The 21,665-nt window shown below is 43.7% G+C and overlaps 1 protein-coding gene across 1 annotated transcript in view; it reads right to left on the reverse strand.

Annotated features, from left to right (window-relative positions):
• LOC126161287 (cytochrome P450 9e2-like) overlaps positions 1-21,665 on the reverse strand; it is a 95,146-nt gene that overhangs the window by 3,568 nt on the left and 69,913 nt on the right. Inside the window, exons 6-7 of the mRNA XM_049917026.1 lie at positions 16,396-16,617; positions 6,440-6,703 (exon numbers count right to left, since the gene is read on the reverse strand). Of these exons, the coding sequence (XP_049772983.1) occupies positions 6,440-6,703; positions 16,396-16,617 (486 nt within the window). The remainder of the gene's footprint in view (positions 1-6,439; positions 6,704-16,395; positions 16,618-21,665) is intronic.

The following is a 21,665-nucleotide window of genomic DNA, read 5'->3' on the forward strand; positions in this document are numbered from 1 at the left end:
TTTCAAACACCTTGCCTAGACGAAATACTTCCTCAGATTCATAGCCGCCAAACAAACTGCTATCGTTTCATACGTATAATGATAATGATATTGCAGTTTTTATTCTGGTTACAATCAGGCTAATTTTGTTTTTTTATTTCTGGTACTATAATCTCTACATACAAAAAAGCAATGTCCTGACTAGCAGACTAAAACACTTGACCCATCATCGCCCAGTCCGAACACCTAAGAATAGATACTTGAAATTAGGCGAAGGTGTGGATTTTATACTGTAGGCGTCGCTTATGAAGGGATTTTTCGAAATTCCAACTGAAAGGAGGTTAAATAGGGAATGAAGTGTTCTTTTGAAAAATGTCGTTGTTAAGGAAATTTTGAAGGTAGACCTAAGAAAATTGGTATTTAGTTCCTATGAGTAGGTCATAAATAAAGAAGTAGGTGTTGAACCATTTTTGGAAATTCAACCCTACGGGAGCGAAATAGTGGGTAAAAACTTTTATTTGAAAATATATCATTACTGAAAAACTGCTAATGTCACATTTACGAACATTCTTATCTGCCCACGCGGTTACAAATTTAAAAAAAAATGAGTTTCACTGTTTTTGGAAATTGAGTCCCTAAGGTGTTAAATAGGGTCGGACTGAATCACTGACATATCGTCGCCCAGACCAGACCGCTAAGGAAGGACTCTTGAAGTTTGGAGAGAGTGTGGATCTTATATTGTGGCATCGCTTAAGAATGGATTGTCCGAAATTCCACTCATAAGTAGGTGAAATAGGACATGAAAGGCGTATTAAAAGTATGTGTCTCTTAAGGGAATTTTGAAGTTAAAACTACGAAAACTGGCAATTGGTTTCTCAATTCGAAAATAAAGAATATGTGTTTAAACGTTTTTGGGAACTCAACCGCTATAGGGTAAAATAGTGGATAAAAGTTTTTTGAAAATAAATAATTACTAAAGCACTACTAAAGGATCTTAAGGCTACATCTACGACAACTGGTATTTGACTTCTCGGTTAGAAATAAAAAATACGTGTTTCATTGTTTCTGGAAATTCAACCCCTAACGGAGTGCATAGGAGACGAAAATTTTTAAAAAAATATTTGCTTACATTAAACATGATGTAAAGCTATTCTTATGATAGCTGGTATTTCACTTCTCGATTATATATAAAGAAATATTTGTTAAGGGATGAAAGTTGCTATGGAAAGAAGGAGTTGCAATTTGTAAACAAGAAAAAAAATTCTTTTAAATAAAAACAAAACCTCTGCGGGCCATAGAATCTACGCGTTCGAAGCAGCGGTCGGTAAGTTAATATGCATATAAAACCGGTCCAATGATTATAAATGTGAATTATATTTTAAAATGGCCTCCAGCTTAATGTACAATGTATGAAATATTAATTAACGAAGGTATTGCATCGTCATTATGTTGCAAAGTTTACCCGACGCACAAGCCACAGATTTTCGAAATCTGTCCTAGTTCTATCCTGAAATATGACGACACATTTATAGTCACGTAACTGTTGCTGTACGTCACAATCTTGAGATCTGAAGACACGTTTGTTAGTCATGTAACTGCGAACGTGTGTCGCAGAATAAAAGCTGCCAACGCTGACTTCAGGTGTGACCTCTTTTCAGACAAAATTTCTAGCAGTATCTGTTTTTGTTTAGCCCACTGAAACAACGCATGTATAGAATTTGTAAACCTTACTTTATTTTATTTGACTGACATATGTGTTTATATAAGAAAACAAAACTCAAATGGGAAGAGAACAAAGTACCCGCACCTTTGGACTTGACAACAATGTTGAATAACACATGTAAGTATTTTACACAGAAAAGAAGTGGGTGTACGACTATACATATACTTGGGGCTCATGAAACATCTTAAAGAAACGATACGTGACGACATAAACGGGTGTACCGCAGCCGCTACGTATTTAGACACTGGTGTAAAATGTTGTATTTCTACCACCAGAATATTCCTGATATTTCCTGAGACCATGGTACAGTTTCTATCCATCTACTTACCACTGGCCTGAAGCTGATACTTAATAACTAACAGAAGCAGAGGTAACGTAGACATCGTTGAGCTGCCTAGAAAAGAAATTTGGACTGAATGTGGTCGCGTGTCAGCGCTGTCGAAGTCATCCCCTATTTCTAGTACACAGCCCACTGTGCAAAATGAGATAATTGCAGGATATTTGGATGTAGAAGGTCTTCTGACAATAATTTACGATTTATTCATCTGTGCTGCCAACAAGGAGAACTGTCGACAGTGACGTAGGAGTATCCAAAGGTAAACAGAGTGGACTGACTGTAATAAAAAATTTCCCATAATTTTCACTGCAGCGAACCAATTACCTCAGAAAATTTGTAAAATGGACCACGACAAACAGCTAGTCTCTAACTTTAAGAGAGTCTTAGAATGCAAATCCCCACAAAATGCTACACAAATGCAAAATTTTGCTGAATGATAAATGACTTGAAGTCACGCAACCACGATGCCTATTACGTCAACAGAAAAAAATATTTTTTTATTGTTTTGCTATTACTTTTAATCTTCTGTGAGACTCTTATTGAGATACATAATTCCTCATTGCTTAAGTAAAGGAAATTAGCTATACATGTTCAGATTTATTGAAAAATGTCGAGTTACATGAGAAGAAACATTATATATGGAACATTGTACCCATACTTCGCTAATTTCTCAGTGTATTAAACAGGTTACATAGGATCGTTTTAGAGAGTGCGGATGACAGTACCCACAAGACTGTACGAGGACATATGTTAAACCTAATACCAGTAATAACAATTTAGTGTGGCTTAATGGTCGACTGCAAGTCTTTCAATCGGGCGCCACTTGGGCGACTTCTGGGTCTCCAGGCCACCCCAGTTGTCCAGCCAGGGAAAGGGGGAGAGGGGAGCTTACAGTTAAACATGGAATCTGAGCCGCTGGCTGTTTCTAGCGACTTCTTACAGCGATGAGAGGCATAGACTACATTAAAGGCAGACAGAAAATTTTCTGGCGTTCGATACCGCAAACTCTCCTCTTAAAGGCAGGTGTTTTTTACTGTTAGGCCATCGAGTCTGACCATGTTCAACCTGTGGGTACCGCAGAACATGGCCTAAGGCAATCGAAGAATGTGGTATCGATAGCTACGATGCCAAAACGCAGGTGCGCCCTGCTAGGCTGGCACTGCGACGCCGACGACAGCGCCCCCCAGCCGGCGCCGTGCAGCTCTACGAGCGCCGCTCCGGGTTCTACCTGTATGCATTTGATTCCGAGGAGACGACCGAGCAACTCAGCTTCTACTTCATAGGGGCCTAACCATTACAGACTTTGTTACTTCAGTTATTTCAATAATAGATTGTCTCACTAGTAGTAGCTCTTAGGGTTGATACCTGTACGGCTTCGCACCTATGTGCTCATCTCAGCCAAAGTTAAGTAATATTATAATTTGTACATGTTCATTAACAAGTAAACCGAGAAGCCTCCATCTGATGCCTCTTCCTATCTCCTATCTGCTTCACATCGGTGTTCAGCAAGCGCTCGGAATCCATCCTTTCCTGGCGCATCCATCACCACCTCCACCAAAACCACCTCCTCCCCGACACCCAATGTGGCTTTCCACCTTCCTTCTCTGCCGGTGACCAACTCCTCCGCCTCACTCATCTCCTCTCCCTCCAGCTTAACTCCCGTCGCTCCGCCATTTTTGTCTCCCTCGACCTGGAAGAGGCCTACGACCCTATCTGGCATCCTGGTGTCCTGTTCAAACTCCAAATGTACGCCCTTCCTGTCAACTACATCCGCCTGATGGCCTCCTCTCCTTTCTCTCCCTCTGCCCCTCCTATGTTGTCATCCATAATGCCAGTTCCCACACGTTCTACCCCTCTGCAGGTGTGCCCCAGGGCTCTGTCCTCTCCCCTCCCCTCTACCTCCTGTACACGGCAGATATGCCCCAACCTCCCCCTCCCTCCAGTCCACCTCTTGCAGTATGTCGATGACACCTCATTCCTCACCCTCATTCCTACCGTCCAACGGTCTCAGCGACTTCTACAGAATCACCTTGACCTTTCTGCTGCATGGTGTAGCCAGTGGCTCTTGAAAATCAATCCTTCCAAGACCCAGGCAATCATCATAGGTCATGCCACTCGCTCCTTCCGGCTCCTGGATTTCTCCCTTACCGTCTGCGCCTGTACTGTCTGCCTTTCCCCCACCCTCACCTACCTTGGCCTCACCATTGACCGTCACCTCACCTGCATCCCTCATCTCTGCTCCATCCAATCCAAAGCCCACAACCGCCTCTGACTCCTCACACTCCTCTCTGGACGGACATGGGGGTTGCACCCCTCTACCATCCTCCACACCTACAAATCTGTAATCCGTCCCATCCTCTGTTATGCCAGTCCCACCTGGATATCTGCCCCCCCCCCCAAATTCTGTAAGTCCCTCCAGATCCTTGAGCGTCATGCAATCCCCCTCGCCTTCTGTTTATGCCTCCCGTCCCCCATGCGGATTCTCTATGATCTGATTCCTTTCCCCCATCTGCTCCTATTCCTCGAACATATCCGCATACTCCACACCTCCCGCCACCTTGATCCCCCTCACCCCTTGGTTGCTCCTCTCCTCTCCCATCCTCGCCCCTTGCCACGTCTTCACTGATGTGTCCCCCCCTACCCTCTGCCCCTACACCCTTCATCTCCTTTCCCAAGGTCGCTTCCATCAACTCCCCCTCCCGGATGATGCCCTCTCTCCCTCCATTTATCCCTCCTATCAACTCTGATCCTCACTCCCCCTTCTTTCCTCTGTCCTTCTCCTGGGCTCCCTCTCCCCCCCCTTGCATCCTCTTTTTTCCCCACCTACCCTCTCTCTGCCCCCCTTCTCTCCCCGAGACCTTTTGCATTTCCCTCCTCTGTCTTTTCCCATTTCCTCGCGCGTCTGCCCTGCCCCTCTCCCCCTTATGAGTCCTCTCCCTCATTTGGTCCCCCCCTTTTCTTTTTTTCCCTCCTCCCTCCTTGTTTTCCCCGTCATCTGTCCAGTCTCCCCCCCCCCCCCATCTGCCCTTGGCTAGGGAGTGTCATCTTTGTGCCGACATTTTCGTGCAGTGTTTTACAGTGAGTGTTCAGTCTTGTGTGTCTTTTGGGAAGTGTTGCGAACGGACATCGTACTGTCGCAAGATGTGTTTTTTTATCTCTTGCGAACAGAAACCAGACTGTCGCCATGTTTTTTTAATTGTGTGTCTACTATGTTACTTGTCTGATTCCTGTGTATTTTATTAGCCTTCCCAACCAGTTTGCTTTATGTTTTAACCTTCCACAATTTTCCGCCGTTTTACAATTTAATTCACCGTTTTATCGCCTGCTTTTATTGTTTCTTTTGTTCTTACGTTTTTAAAAAGCTGTAGGCTGTAGAGCAGCGTACTAAGCTGCTGCCAGCCCGCCCCCTTTGGGGGGAATCGAAATTCAATAAAGGAAAAAAAAACAGTAAAAGAATTTCAACTTATACGCAGTACCGCAGTACTTCACCGTTTCCTGCTCCTACTCGCTTCCTACATTCGGCCTAACCTTCAGTTTACAGGAGCAGACGCACGCGCCACCTACCAGGCGGGATACAAAAAGTGGCGTCGAGGATGGGATTAAAAACTTTTCTCCTCTCCTCTTACCTTTGTTTTTCCCTCGGTACTGTTTTCTTTTCGTGCTAGCCCAGTGTGACTTCTCCTACCTTTCGCTATAAAACTTTCATTTGTGCAAACCACGGCTTCGCCACAGGAACAGGCTTCGCTGTCCGACCTTGTACGTTTTCAGGCTCAGCAAATGACGCAGCCGTTGCTGCTGTAAATGGACTGGTCACACTACAGACCGCAGCTACTACGGCGCTTCCGACGCCGCCGCCTGTACCGACGCCGTCACAGTCGGCGCCGCCATTTCGTGCCTTCAGTCTTAATGTTGAACGCTGGCCAGAATACATTGCCCAGCTCGAGGCACACTTCGCAGCATGCAACATACCAGGTACAGAGCGGCTTGCTTTTTTCATTGCCAACGCGGGTATTGTGGTGTACCGTGAGCTCGTCTAACTGTTTCCCACCACCCGCCCAGAAATTAATACTTACGACGAAGTGACTGATGCTTTAAACTCCCACTTCCGTGACAGTGTAAATGTGGTAGCCGCTCGCTACAAATTCTTTCGTCTCCGGTGTGGCCCTACACAGTTCAATAAATCTTGGTTAACGGATCTTCAGGGACTAACTTCTGATTGTGACGTTAACTGCAAGAACGAAAAAAAATTTATTCACGTAGACCAAATGTTAAAACAGACAGCGGAAGACCAAGGAAATGCTATTAACAACGGTCTCTGTGACCGGAACAGACGACTCGCCTACCCCTTAAACGAAGAGAGAGGTGAAGTAGTAATTTTCAAAATACACGACTTTGCTTACCGATACATACACGAGGTCCTGATCCGAAGGGCAGGAACGTAAAGGGCTTGATGCGGTGCTTGTTCTCTGGACTGAAGCGTTCCGGGTCGAAAGTCTCTGGGTCTGGATGGTACCTGGCGTCGTGGTGGATGCAGTAGACGGGAATGCCGACGACCTCGCCTGGCCTCAGCTGGACGCCCCGGCAGGCCCCCGTGTCCGGCAGCCGGTAGGGCCGCACGCACACCCTGTCCAGCGCCACGCCTGGCGTGTACATCCGCAGCGTTTCTGCCAACAGGAAAACAGCGCTGCCTTTGTCAAATCAAACGGGCAGTTTGCGCTTTTAGCCAGCATCCATATTAACTGTATGTTCATATTGTATATCAAAGTCCCACGACGAGTTTTTCTTTCTCTGTGCGATGGGTAACCTAAGGAACTGCTATAGATATTTTGATAGTGTTTACACTGATAGATAGGCGGATTCACGAGGAAGGTTTGCACATACAAATTATTTCTAATAGAAACGATAAGTGTGCAATATATGCATTGTTATCTGTTCCACATTTAACTGGTGTCCGGAGTGACGTCTAGTGGCACCGAGGCAAGTTGTGAGGAGGCGGTTATCTTCATGTGAAGACTGATCTCAGCAACTACTGATAAGGTTTTCATGAGCAACTTTTACATATGTCTGTACACATTATAAATTTAAGTAATCGTCGCGTTTCTTTGTCTCTATGTGGAAGATAATATTAGTGCTTCTGTAGGGGAATGATGCGGTATTAAATGACAGATAGATTAATGCTCTAGAAGGTTTGTGTACATCACTAAGTACTATAAACAATTGGTCTGCCCATGGATACTTAATGTTAGTGGCAACCATATGATACCGGGGCAGGCTGATAGTTAACGATATAATTTGACAGTATTCCTGCATAATATAAATTTCAACTCTGCTGTCAACATTTCAGACTGTTATAAGCTTGCAATGTACACAAATCTCTTAAGTGAATATTATTATTTGTATATTATTATTCTTTTATATTAATTTAATGTATCTGGAGTTCAATACGAAGACAGGGCCTTGGTTAACGTTTTTACCAATAATCTCGAAAAGTGGTTGACCAATTTACTTCAGAGTTTTACACAATACTCTAATAAACGTTTGGACAGACGTAGGTTAAGTATTTTTAAATACCTGTGATATGTAAGTATATATATATATATATATATATATATATATATATATATATATATATATATATATATATATATATATATAAAGAGATCACATAATTAGCAAAAATATCGATGAGTTCTTGACCGATTTACTTACACGTCGTACATAAGTATACATTTAAAAAATTTTCTATTACATAAATACGAGCCTATTTAACGTTGTTACCAAAAATTTCGAAAAGTTCACGACCAATTTACTTTCAGTTTTTACACAATACTCAACAAACTTTTGGGCTGACATAGACTACATATTTTGGTATATATATGCAGCGTGTTACAAAAAGGTACGGCCAAACTTTCAGGAAACATTCCTCACACACAAAAAAAGAAAATATGTTATGTCGACATGTGTCCGCAAACGCTTACTTTCCATGTTAGAGCTCATTTTATTACTTCCCTTCAAATCACATTAATCATGGAATGGAAACACACAGCAACAGAACGTACCAGCGTGACTTCAAACACTTTGTTACAGGAAATGTTCAAAATGTCCTCCGTTGGCGAGGATACATGCATCCACCCTCCGTCGCATGGAATTCCTGACGCGCTGATGCAGCCCTGGAGAATGGCGTATTGTATCACAGCCGTCCACAATACGAGCACGGAGAGTCTCTACGTTTGGTACCGGGGTTGCGTAGACAAGAGCTTCCAAATGCCCCCACAAATGAAAGTCAAGAGGATTGAGGTCAGCAGAACGTCGAGGCCATGGAATTGGTCCGCCTCACCGAATCTGTTGTTGAGAAGCGTACGAACAATTCGACTGAAATGTGCAGGAGCTCCATCGTGCATGAACCACATGATGTGTCGTACTTGTAAAGGCACATGTTCTAGCAGCACAGGTAGAGTATCCCGTATGAAATCATGATAACGTGCTCCACTGAGCGTAGGTGGAAGAACATGGGGCCCAATCGAGACATCACCAACAATGCCTGCCCAAACGTTCACAAAAAATCTGTGTTGATCACGTGATTGCACAATTGCGTGCGGATTCTCGTCAGCCCACACATGTTGATTGTGAAAATTTACAATTTGATCACGTTGGAATGAAGCCTCATCCGTAAAGAAAACATTTGCACTGAAATGAGGATTGACGCATTGTTGGATGAACCATTCGCAGAAGTGTACCCGTGGAGGCCAATCAGCTGCTGATATAGTGCGTGCACACGCTGTACATGGTACGGAAACAACTGGTTCTCCCGTAGCACTCTCCATACAGTGACGTGGTCAACGTTACCTTATAGAGCAGCAACTTCTCTGACGCTGACATCAGGGTTATCGTCAACTGCACGTAGAATTGCCTCGTCCATTGCAGGTGTCCTCCTCGTTCTAGGTCTTCCCCAGTCGCGAGTCATAGGCTGGAATGTTCCGTGCTCCCTAAGACGCCGATCAATTGCTTCGAACGTCTTCCTGTCGGGACACCTTCGTTCTGGAAATCTGTCTCGATACAAACGTACCGCGCCACAGCTATTGCCCCGTGCTAATCCATACATCAAACGGGCATCTGCCAACTCCGCATTTGTAAACATTGCAGTGACTTCAAAACCACGTTCGTGATGAACACTAACCTGTTAATGCTACTCACTGACGTGCTTGATGCTAGTACTGTAGAGGAATGAGTCGCATGTCAACACAAGTACCGAAGTCAACATTACCTTCCTTCAATTGGACCAACTGGCGGTGAATCGAGGAAATGCAGTGCATACTGACGAAACTAAAATGAGCTCTAACATGGAAATTAAGCGTTTCCGGACACATGTCCACTTAACATCTTTTCTTTATTTGTGTGTGAGGAATGTTCCCTGAAAGTGTGGCTGTACCTTTTTGTAACACCATATATATATATATATATATATATATATATATATATATATATATATATATATATATGATGTTACAAAAAGGTACGGCCACACATTCAGGGAACAGTCCTCATATATATATATATATATATATATATATATATATATATATATCTTTTAATGTATATTATATACAAATAAATGTGTCATATACGTATAACTAGGAAATGTTACTAGCAAAAATCTTCAATAGTTCTTGACTGATTTACTTCAAATTTTTACACGGTACGATAACGACATTCAAAAACCCTTTCTTAACACATTCTTAATATATATATATATATATATATATATATATATATATAAATGTGTAATGTACGAGGTGCATACAAGTTCTAAGGCCTCCGATTTTTTTTCTCCAGACTGGAAAGAGATCGAAACATGCGCATTGTTTTAAAATGAGGCCGCGTTCATTGTCAATACGTCCCAGAGATGGTGGCACCGTACAGCAGATGGAATTTTACCGCCAGCGGCGAGAATGAGAACTGTTTTAAATACTTAAAATGGCGACGTTTTCCTTACTTGAACAGCGTGCAATCATTCGTTTTCTGAATTTGCATGGTGTGAAGCCAATTGAAATTCATCGACAGTTGAAGGAGACATGTGGTGATGGAGTTATGGATGTGTCGAGAGTGCGTTTGTGGGTGCAGCAGTTTAATGAAGGCAGAACATCGTGTGACAACAAACCGAAACAACCTCGGGCTCGCACAAGCCGGTCTGACGACACGATCGAGAAAGTGGAGAGAATTGTTTTTGGGGATCGCCGAATGAATGTTGAACAGATCGCCTCCAGAGTTGGCATTTCTGTGGGTTCTGTGCACACAATCCTGCATGACGACATGAAAGTGCGAAAAGTGTCATCCAGGTGGGTGCCACGAATGCTGACGGATGACCACACGGCTGCCTGTGTGGCACGTTGCCAAGCAATGTTGACGTGCAACGACAGCAGGAATGGGACTTTCATTTCGTCGGTTGTGACAATGGATGAGACGTGGGTGCCATTTTTCAATCCAGAAACAAAGCGCCAGTCCGCTCAATGGAAGCACACAGATTCACCGCCACCAAAAAAATTTCGGGTAACCGCCAGTGCTGAAAAAATGATGGTGTCCATGTTCTGGGACAGCGAGGGCGTAATCCTTACCCATTGTGTTCCAAAGGGCACTACGGTAACAGGTGGATCCTACGAAAATGGTTTGAAGAACAAATTCCTTCCTGTACTGCAACAAAAACGTCCGGGAAGGGCTGCGCGTGTGCTGTTTCACCAAGACACCGCATCCGCACATCGAGCTAACGCTACGCAACAGTTTCTTCGTGATAACAACTTTGAAGTGATTCCTCATGCTCCCTACTCACCTGACCTGGCTCCTAGTGACTTTTGGCTTTTTCCAACAATGAAAGACACTCTCCGTGGCCGCACATTCACCAGCCGTGCTGCTATTGCCTCAGCGATTTTCCAGTGGTAAAAAAAGACTCCTAAAGAAGCCTTCGCCGCTGCCATGGAATAATGGCGTCAGCGTTGTGAAAAATGTGTACGTCTGCACGGCGATTACGTCGAGAAGTAACGCCAGTTTCATCGATTTCGGGTGAGTAGTTAATTAGGAAGAAAATCGGAGTCCTTAGAACTTGAATGCACCTCGTATAAATGATAAACGTTGTTGCCAAAACTTCGAACACTTCTTGACCCATTTACTTCATATTTTCACAAAATACTCGAATGGATATTTGGACAGCATGGTCTGTATATTTTTAATGTATGTAGTATATAAATATACATTGATCAGTCAGACCATTATGACCACCGACCTGCTATCGACATAAATCCGTCCAGGCGACAGTAACATCAGCTGGCGAGGCATGACTGCTGGTCAGATCTACACAGACGCGTTTCGTATCAGTGAGCGTGCAGTTCGTGTGTAGGATGAGGAGACGAGCGATTCATCTGAGGCCGGCCGCGGTGGTCTAGCGGTTCTGGCGCTGCAGTCCGGAACCGCGGGACTGCTACGGTCGCAGGTTGGAATCCTGCCTCGGCCATGGGTGTGTGTGGTGTCCTTAGGTTAGTTAGGTTTAAGTAGTTCTAAGTTCTAGGGGACTTATGACCTAAGATGTTGAGTCCCATAGTGCTCACAGCCATTTGAACCATTTTTTCGATTCATCTGAGATTGACTGAGGCCAGACTGTGATGGCCCGGAGGCTCGGCACGACCATCTCGGGAACTGCACGACCTGTGGGGTGTTGGAGGAGTGCTGCGGCGAGTGGAGTGTCTGCAACAAGTGGAGGAACCACGGCCAGACTAAGTCCGGAGGTCATGGGGTCAGGCGCCCACCCGTTAATACACACATCGTAGGCTGAGCACACTGGTGAAAAAGGGCAGGCGGCGACTTGTGGCTTAACTAATGTTAGATTCCAATGCTGAGCAGAGTACATGTGTGTCTGAACACACGGTGCACCGGCCACTCCTAAAGGTGGGCCTCCGCAGCCGATGACCCACGTACAGGGTGTTTCAAAAATGACCGGTATATTTGAAACGGCAATAAAAACTAAACGAGCAGCGATAGAAATACACCGTTTGTTGCAATATGCTTGGGACAACAGTACATTTTCAGGCGGACAAACTTTCGAAATTACAGTAGTTACAATTTTCAACAACAGATGGCGCAGCAAGTGATGTGAACGATATAGAAGACAACGCAGTCTGTGGGTGCGCCATTCTGTACGTCGTCTTTCTGCTGTAAGCGTGTGCTGTTCACAACGTGCAAGTGTGCTGTAGACAACATGGTTTATTCCTTAGAACAGAGGATTTTTCTGGTGTTGGAATTCCACCGCCTAGAACACAGTGTTGTTGCAACAAGACGAAGTTTTCAACAGAGGTTTAATGTAACCAAAGGACCGAAAAGCGATACAATAAAGGATCTGTTTGAAAAATTTCAACGGACTGGGAACGTGACGAATGAACGTGCTGGAAAGGTAGGGCGACCGCGTACGGCAACCACAGAGGGCAACGCGCAGCTAGTGCAGCACGTGATCCGACAACGGCCTCGGGTTTCCGTTCGCCGTGTTGCAGCTGCGGTCCAAATGACGCCTACGTCCACGTATCGTCTCGTGCGCCAGAGTTTACACCTCTATCCGTACAAAATTCAAACGCGGCAACCCCTCAGCGCCGCTACCATTGCTGCACGAGAGACATTCGCTAACGATATAGTGCACAGGATTGATGACGGCGATATGCATGTGGGCAGCATTTGGTTTACCGACGAAGCTTATTTTTACCTGGACGGCTTCGTCAATAAACAGAACTGGCGCATATGGGGAACCGAAAAGCCCCATGTTGCAGTCCCATCGTCCCTGCATCCTCAAAAAGTACTGGTCTGGGCCGCCATTTCTTCCAAAGGAATCATTGGCCCATTTTTCAGATCCGAAACGATTACTGCATCACGCTATCTGGACATTCTTCGTGAATTTGTGGCGGTACAAACTGCCTTAGACGACACTGCAAACACCTCGTGGTTTATGCAAGATGGTGCCCGGCCACATCGCACGGCCGACGTCTTTAATTTCCTGTTTGAATATTTCGATGATCGTGTGATTGCCTTGGGCTATCCGAAACATACAGGAGGCGGCGTGGATTGGCCTCCCTAATCGCCAGATATGAACCCCTGTGACTTCTTTCTGTCGGGCACTTGAAAGACGAGGTGCACCGCCAGAATGCAGAAACAATTGAACAGCTGAAGCAGTACATCTGATCTGCATGTGAAGCCATTCCGCCAGACACGTTGTCAAAGGTTTCGGGTAATTTCATTCAGAGACTACGCCATATTATTGCTACGCATGGTGGATATGTGGAAAATATCGTACTATAGAGTTTCCCAGACCGCAGCGCCATCTCTTGTTGAAAATTGTAACTACTGTAATTTCGAAAGTTTGTCTGCCTGAAAATGTACTGTTGTCCCAAGCATATTGCAACAAACGGTGTATTTCTATCGCTGCTCGTTTAGTTTTTATTGCCGTTTCAAATATACCGGTCATTTTTGAAACACCCTGTATGTGCCAGTGTTAACGCCACGACATTGGCAACTACGACTGAAAAGGGCACATGACCAAGTTTACATACGGATTTAAACACTCTGTATGGAAAAGTCTGACTACGGAGGGAGAATACAAAATATTGGCATTTACAATAAACGGCAATGGAAACTAGTAACGTGTCGATGTACTGGCTGAAATCAGCGGAATCGAGAACGTTTACTATGTTAAAGGACACACGAAAAAATATGTTCATTAAACTCTATTCCCATTTGGATCGGCTTAAAAAGGATGGCTATATTCCATCTAAGTGTGGCGAGCTGGATGTTGTGCACCTAGCAACAGAACAGTCATTTGCTGAGTTTAAAACTGATGGAATAACTACATTTAATGATCACTCATTCCCAAATTAGCGAACTTGTTCTATACAGAAATCCCGCAAGAATGTGGAGCAGAAGAGTTGCTGACATACACACAGGAAGACGAAGAACGCTTTAACAATAGCGTCATGGATGAGATACGAGGTAAAATTAAAATCCCCGGATGATCTTGTCTAGATGAACAGCAGGAAGGAACTGAGCTAATAGTTAATGTCCTAAAACAAGTATTTTACAGGACGAAAATTAGATATGTGTAAGAATTCGAGCATATACCTCCTCTTTATATGTAAAATTGCTGGTTGGAGGAAGAAATAGATGATTCAGATGTGGATTTATGTTATGAGTTAAAAATTAAATTGGACTTTATTAAAACTACACCTAACAAAAATAAGGAAAGAGTTGTTTTCTGTGTGTAAATACATATGCAAAAGTTAATAAAGACTTTGTACAAGAATATTTACGTGTATTATTTGCTAACATACCACAAATCCTAAGACAGTCCCTATATACAACGATTTCTAGAAGTATACTATTCAGTGTCTTTCGGTATACAAAACTCAGTCGAAATGTATTTTATTGTAACCGGGGACCTAGAAACGACGGAGAGGCTCCGTCCCCGCCGCAGCTGCAGTGGTCCACAACCCCACGACGACTACCGCAGTCCACTTCACCCCTCGGCCGCCCCACACCGAACCCAGGTTTATTGTGCGGTTCGGCCCGCGGTGGACCCCACAGGGAATGTCTCACACCAGACGAATGTAACCCCTATGTTTTCGTGGTAGAGTAAAGGTGGTGTACACGTACGTGGAGAACTTGTCTGCGCAGCAATCGCCGACATAGTGTAACTGAGGCGGAATAAGGGAAACCAGTCCGCATTCGCCGAGGCAGATGGATAACCGCCTAAAAACCATCCACAGGCTGGCCGGTTCACCGGACCCCGACACAAATCCGCTGGACGGATTCGTGCCGGGGACCAGGCGCTCCTTCCCGCTCGGAAAGCCGTGCGTCAGACCGCACGGCCAACCGGGCGGGCCAGTCAAAGTGTAACTGTTGCCAAGTAAACACAGAAATCATTTTTCAGATTTTTACTCGGAAAGGCAGTAAAACATGTCGCCAGTGGCACAGAAATAGCAAAATGCCAAAGTTGTGAGCGATTGCGTTCATACAAACGACGCAAGATGGTACTTGTAGTAACAAAACGTGAGCTGGCATTGATATAGGGGAAAGTGAACAAGCCACAGAGTTACTGACTTTTCCTCTGTGGCCAACCGTTCATTACAATGTTATTAATCCGGTATTAGTGTTACTAGGAGTTCTTAGTATGACAAAATACCTCCGAAACCTTCCATACAAACTGGTAAGTCATGTTTTCCTTCTGTAACGAAATTTATTTGATACATTCAGGAGTAACGACTTCTTTTGTGTTTCATTAAGATCTAAGCGACTTGTATACTTCTCTTGTGCAGGCTACTTGTAAATGCAGTTGAAGAGAATGACGTACGGAAGCTGCACTCAGAGTTTTGGCATGAAAATTGGATAAATCAAGGTTATTTCCTCCTTGGTTTAATCAACATTGTGCATATAAAACAAACAAGACTGTGTAATATCGACGATCCTACTTTGAGCAGAAGATAAATATCTGTCCCTGACTCTGGCCATGACTGTGTGGTTTCGGATGGTTTTAAAGGCTTTTGTCTACGCAGTGGTAAACAGTACAGTTGATAATGTCAGTTGGAAATTTCAGTGTCGGGGCACTCGTACATGCCTTGTGATCTATATTTCGTAAAAATACAGAATAGAAAAAAAGGTTTCACGATCAATGACATCTGACGAAATAGCCGATATGATTAGAGAAGCAAAGTATGTACAACTGTTCAATACTGTAAAGATTTCCGTGATTTTGCCTCGGTATGCGATACATTATTGCATACAGTTCCAGCGAAGGTCTGTTCTGCGTCCTGAAGTAGAATTTTTAAGGACAAGCTACCCATCATAGAAACAGAAGATTCGTCCAATGAAATGGAACCGTGGAGGGAGCATAACGTCTTGATAAAGGGCAAATCTGTCAAGAGCAGCTCTGTAGTTCGCTCTCTAACACCAGCTTCATAAAAGCCAATCGTCAGTGATGGTAAAAAAGGACCTCCTGGCGAAGTTGGACTACATGGACATCAAATATCGTGCATTTTACCGCAGTCTTTCTACACCATGATTATATTTCTTACACAAATGTGACAGATTTCTGTAAATATATTTTTAAAGTTAATTTAGAATTTTTGTAGTCGTTTTGCAAATACAACTTCGTGTTTCATAGTGTCAAAACCATTTTTTTGCTTCTCCTGCAAAATTTGTTTTTCATGATTTACTCCATTCTCCGTGTCAGCGCCTCACTTGGTTCAAACTGAACTGTAGAAAATCGCCAGCGAATTATATGAGCAGCGTATTAAATTTTCTTCCATATCTCCTCAGAAACAGAGTTAAAGCTTACCGGAGATGACCATGTCGAGGTACTGGCAGGCCATGACCTGTTCGTAGTCGGGTTGGCCGCGATTCTTCTTCATGACGTCATCCACCTCCTGCTGCAGTCTCCTCTGGACGTCCTCGTGAGTCGCCAGCAGGTAGCTGCAGAAGGTCATCAGCGTCGACACCGTATCGAAACCGCCGAAGAAGAACAGTACTGCCTGTGCCGCAATATCGTCATTGGTCAGACCTGTGCCGTGGGAGAAGCGAAAGACTACATGTTGAAGTCTTTCACTCCGCTGGTTCAAAATAGAATAACAAAACTAAGGCAGTTCCCTTTCTATTCTTTAAAAGATGTAAAACAGCGACAATGTGTTTTGTCACAGAAATTTTCGTTGTTATGCTAAGCAGCGTCCTGATCTGCATGCATTAGCCCACGTCACTAATTTTACTAACCTCAATAGCCGATCTCGTTTATGCACGAGCATGGAAGACATTTCATCTGCGGGATTTAGTCAGGAAAGCGGTACTAGTCGATGGCCGAGAGTTTCTGATTACGAAATTCAGCAGAGTTATTTGTTAAGCACATCTCGCTGCCATGCGTCATGGAGTGAGAGCGTATGTCTCTCTTGATCGTGATAGTCTCTCATATGGGAATCTAAGCTTGGAAACCCTCTCATCGATACCAGACACGCAAACAGAAAACTACACGTAGAGTCCCGACTGAACAAATTCAGCCTTCAAGGACGCCCCAGACCAACAGAGCCATTCTGGATCGTCAAAGGACGGAAACACCACTCATCGGTGCAGTGGGTTCGTTCCATGAGTAGAGACGCCGGCCTACGTCTGTTCCTAAGAGTTCAGCTGTCTTTGTCGTTGACTTTGGTGTCACTTTCGTACCTCCCCAAATCCAGTGCTCACATATTTTTTAAAGATATCACTTCGATCGGAATCCTACAGGACTCGTAATGTAACAGTTTCTGCAACTTCAATGGACAACCTCAGGCTGCTTCGGAAGGACGTGAGGATGGGGTACGATGAGAGCGTCTTCAGCAAAGACGAGGCAGGTACACTAAATAAACTGAAAAGATTCAAGAATTCCGCTTCGCAGAAAATATGAGCACACAAAGAAATCGTAGCAAGGGGAATAGGGGCAGGATAAATCAGCCACAAAATGGAGGTCTGAATGAGTATGGGGCAGGCCTTCGGTCCTATTTACCAAACACTATTCCTTCTTTCCTTTCCTGCAACATATATTTAATCAAAATAATGTTTTTATCATCATGGATGAGGCCGGGGAGCCTGTTCCTATTCACCAGCTCACCGCTTTAGTACTCTTTCCAAAAACCATTAGTTTTTCCGTCAATGTTATACCTTTTTGGGCAGTTACACACTATCCATTCCCAGTACTATTCTATTTCTTCGATTATCTTCTTATGTCTTCATTGCTTATATAACGCAGTCTGCTACAATCTCTGACTCCTCTGAGAAACTTAACTTTTGTAGCTTAAACTCCGCTTGCTTGTTAGCTTCGCAGCTTCCGGTACAGAGACCCGGTTCGATTCCCGGTAACTCTCCAGTTTTTTTTTTTTTTTTTTTTTTTTTTTTTTGATGGGGTACAGAGTTCAGGAACAGGTCTACTCATCCCTTGTGAGACCGAATGAGGAGCTGCTTGAATAACGAAGTAGGATTCGCCTGCTACTGGCAGTAACGGCTGGAGGAACCGTCGACATGCAGATCACGAGTGCCACGATCACAGATCGCTCCTCGTACTGCTGGTCGGAACAAGCCAGCTGCCTGATCCGAAAGCGGTGCTTACCTTTTTTAATTTGGCTCCCGTTGTTGGCATTCGGGTTCCATATTTCATTGCCATACAGAAGAGAAAGGACTGCCCTTCCCTCGTAGAACTTCATCTGGGTTTCCGTAAGACAAGTTTTGTTCAGCGCTCATCCGTGCGAAACTAGCGAGCTATCTCTCAGTGTTTTGCTGGAGCACAATGCGTGCTACAGTAACTGCTCTCGATTGTTTCACCAGCTTCTGTAAGAACTAGATGAATAATACAGGGGTCAGACAACAATTTCTCCTAAAACCTTAACTGGTTATTATGAGCCTTAAGTCTTGCCTACGAGAACAGAGGTGTGTTTATGTAGGATTTTAAGAGATTTAATCATATGTTTTGAAACTTCCTAAAGTACCAGCTTTTCTCACAGCCAACGTGTTCCATCCTCTCAAATACATTGATATAATCGAGGATTATAATGTATATTTCATTATCATATTCACGTATTTTACTTCGAGCTGTATGATAGGCTCTAAAGACTGCATGTATGCATGAAAGACCATTACGGAATAATTTTGTCGATCTAAGAACTCTAGTGATCTCTTATAGTTGTGTTCCTTGCATATATTTTATTCTTAGTATTCAAACTAATGTAATGAACCTGTCGTTTTCTGTAACGCAATGATGTCCTTTCCTTGAAGAAGGGCATAAATGTCGCCTCGCTTCTTTCATTGAGGAGATCAGCGACATATTTGAAGAATTCTAAAATTAATCCCGTCTGTACGAGCTGCTTTCTTGATCTTTAGTTTGATTATTTTGATTTCTTCCTATGTCATGGTGTTTACACTGCTATCTTCAGTCTCGTTCGTATCTACAAGTACTAATTTTTCACTATGATTGTATCAGAAATTTCTGTAATGTGTTGACCCTCATATTGTTTATTTAGTTGACCTGAACTGCTTTTCATCATCTTTGAGGTCTAGCGCCACTGCCTCGTTCCAGCTTACATCTAATATCTCGTCAGACAGTCTACGTCTGTCTTCTACCTCTCATCTACATCTACAGCCATACTCCGCAAGCCACCTGAGGGTGTGTGGCGGAGGGTACCTTGAGTACCTCTATCGGTTCTCCCTTCTATTCCAGTCTCGTATTGTTCGTGGAAAGAAAGATTGTCGGTATGCGTCTGTGTGCGCTCTAATCTCTCTGATTTTATCCTCATGGTCCCTTCGCGAGATATATGTAGTAGGGAGCAATATACTGCTTGACTCCTCGGTGAAGGTATGTTCTCGAAACTTCAACAAAAGCCCGTACCGAGCTACTGAGCGCGTCTCCTGCAGAGTCTTCCACTGGAGTTTATCATCTCCGTAATGCTTTCGCGATTACTAAACGATCCTGTAACGAAGTGCGCTGCTCTCCGTTGGATGTTCTCTATCTCCTCAATCAACCCCACCTGGTATGGATCCCACACTGGTGAGCAGTATTCAAGCAGTGGGCGAACAAGTGTACTGAAACCTACTTCCTTTGTTTTCCGATTGCATTTCTTTAAGATTCTTCCAATGAATCTCAGTCTGGCATCTGCTTTACCAACGATCAACTTTATACGATCATTCCATTTTAGATCACTCCTAATGCATACTCCCAGATAATTTATGGTATTAACTGCTTCCAGTTGCTGACCTGCTATATTGTAGCTAAATTGTAAAGGACCTTTCTTTCTATGTATTCGCAGCACATTACACTTGTCTACATTGAGATTCAATTGCCATTCCCTGCACCATGCGTCAATTCGTTGCAGATCCTCCTGCATTACAGTACAATTTTCCATTGTTATAACCTCTCGATATACTACAGCATCATCCGCAAAAAGCCTCAGTGAACTTCCGATGTTATCCACAAGGTCATTTATGTATATTGTGAATAGCAACGGTTCTACGACACTCCCCTGCGGCACACCTGAAATCACTCTTACTTCGGAAGACTTCTCTCCATTGAGAATGACATACTGCGTTGTGTTAAGTAGGAAGTCTTCAATCCAATCACACAATTGGTCTGATAGTCCATATGCTCTTACTTTGTTCATTAAACGACTGTGGGGAACCGTATCGAAGGCCTTGCGGAAGTCAGGAAACACGGCATCTACCTGTGAACCCGTGTCTATGGCCCTCTGAGTCTCATGGACAAATAGTGTGAGCTGGGTTCCACACGATCGTCTTTTTCGAATTCCATGCTGATTCCTACAGAGTAGATTTCTAGCCTCCAGAAAAGTCATTATACTCGAACATAATACGTGTTCCAAAATTTTACAACTGATCGACGTTAGAGATATAGGTCTATAGTTCTACACATCTCTTCGAAGTCCCTTCTTGAAAACGGGAATGACCTGTGCACTTTTCCAATCCTTTGGAACGCTACGCTCTTCTAGAGACGTACGGTACACCGCTGCAAGGGGGGGGGGGGGACAAGTTTCTTTGCGTACTCTGCGTAAAATCAAACTGGTATCCCATCAGGTCCAGCGGCCTTTCCTCTTTTGGGCGATTTTAATTGTTTTTCTATCACTCTCTCATCTATTTCGATATCTACCATTTTGTCATCTGTGCTACAATCTAGAGAAGGAACTACAGTGCAGTCTTCCTCTGTGAAACAGCTTTGGAAAAAGACATTTAGTATTCGGCCTTTAGTTTGTCATTCTCTGTTTCAGTATCCATTTTGGTCACAGAGTGTCTGGACATTTTGTTTCCATCCACCTACCGCTTTTACATAAGACCAAAATTTCTTAGGATTTTCTCTCCGAGTCAGTACTTAGAACTTTACTTTCGAATTCATTGCACGCCTCTCGCATAGCCCTCCTCACTCTACATGTCGCTTCGCGTAATTTTTTTTTTGTCTGCAAGGCTTTGGCTATGTTTATGTTTGCTGTGAAGTTCCCTTTGCTTCCGCAGCCGTTTTCGAACTCGGTTGTTGTACCACGATGGCTCTTTTCCATCTCTTACGATCTAGCTTGGCACATACTCATCTAATGCATATTGTACGATGGTTTTGAACTTTGTCCACTGATCCTCAACACTATCTGTTCTTGAGACAAAACTTTTGTGTTGAGCCGTCAAGTAGTCTGAAATCTGCTTTTGTCACTTTTGCTAAACAGAAAAATCTTCCTCCCTTTTTTAATATTTCTATTTACGGCTGAAATCATCGATGCCGTAACCGCTTTATGATCGCTGATTCCCTGTTCTGCGTTAACTTTTTCAAATAGTTCGGGTCTGTGTGTCACCAGAAGGTCTAATATGTTATTGCCACGAGTCGGTTCTCTTTTTAACTGCTCAAGGTAGTTTTCAGATAATGCACTTAAAAAATATCACTGGATTGTTTGTCTCTGCCACCCGTTATAAACGTTTGAGTCTCCCAGTCTATATCCGGCAAATTAAAATCTCCACCCAGAACTATAACATGGTCGAGAAATCTACTCGAAATATTTTCCAAACTTTCCTTCAGATGGTCTGCCACAACAGCTGCTGAGCCAG

The sequence above is a fragment of the Schistocerca cancellata genome, chromosome 2, assembly GCF_023864275.1.
Source record: "Schistocerca cancellata isolate TAMUIC-IGC-003103 chromosome 2, iqSchCanc2.1, whole genome shotgun sequence".
In the NCBI taxonomy this organism is placed as follows: Eukaryota; Metazoa; Arthropoda; class Insecta; order Orthoptera; family Acrididae; genus Schistocerca; species Schistocerca cancellata.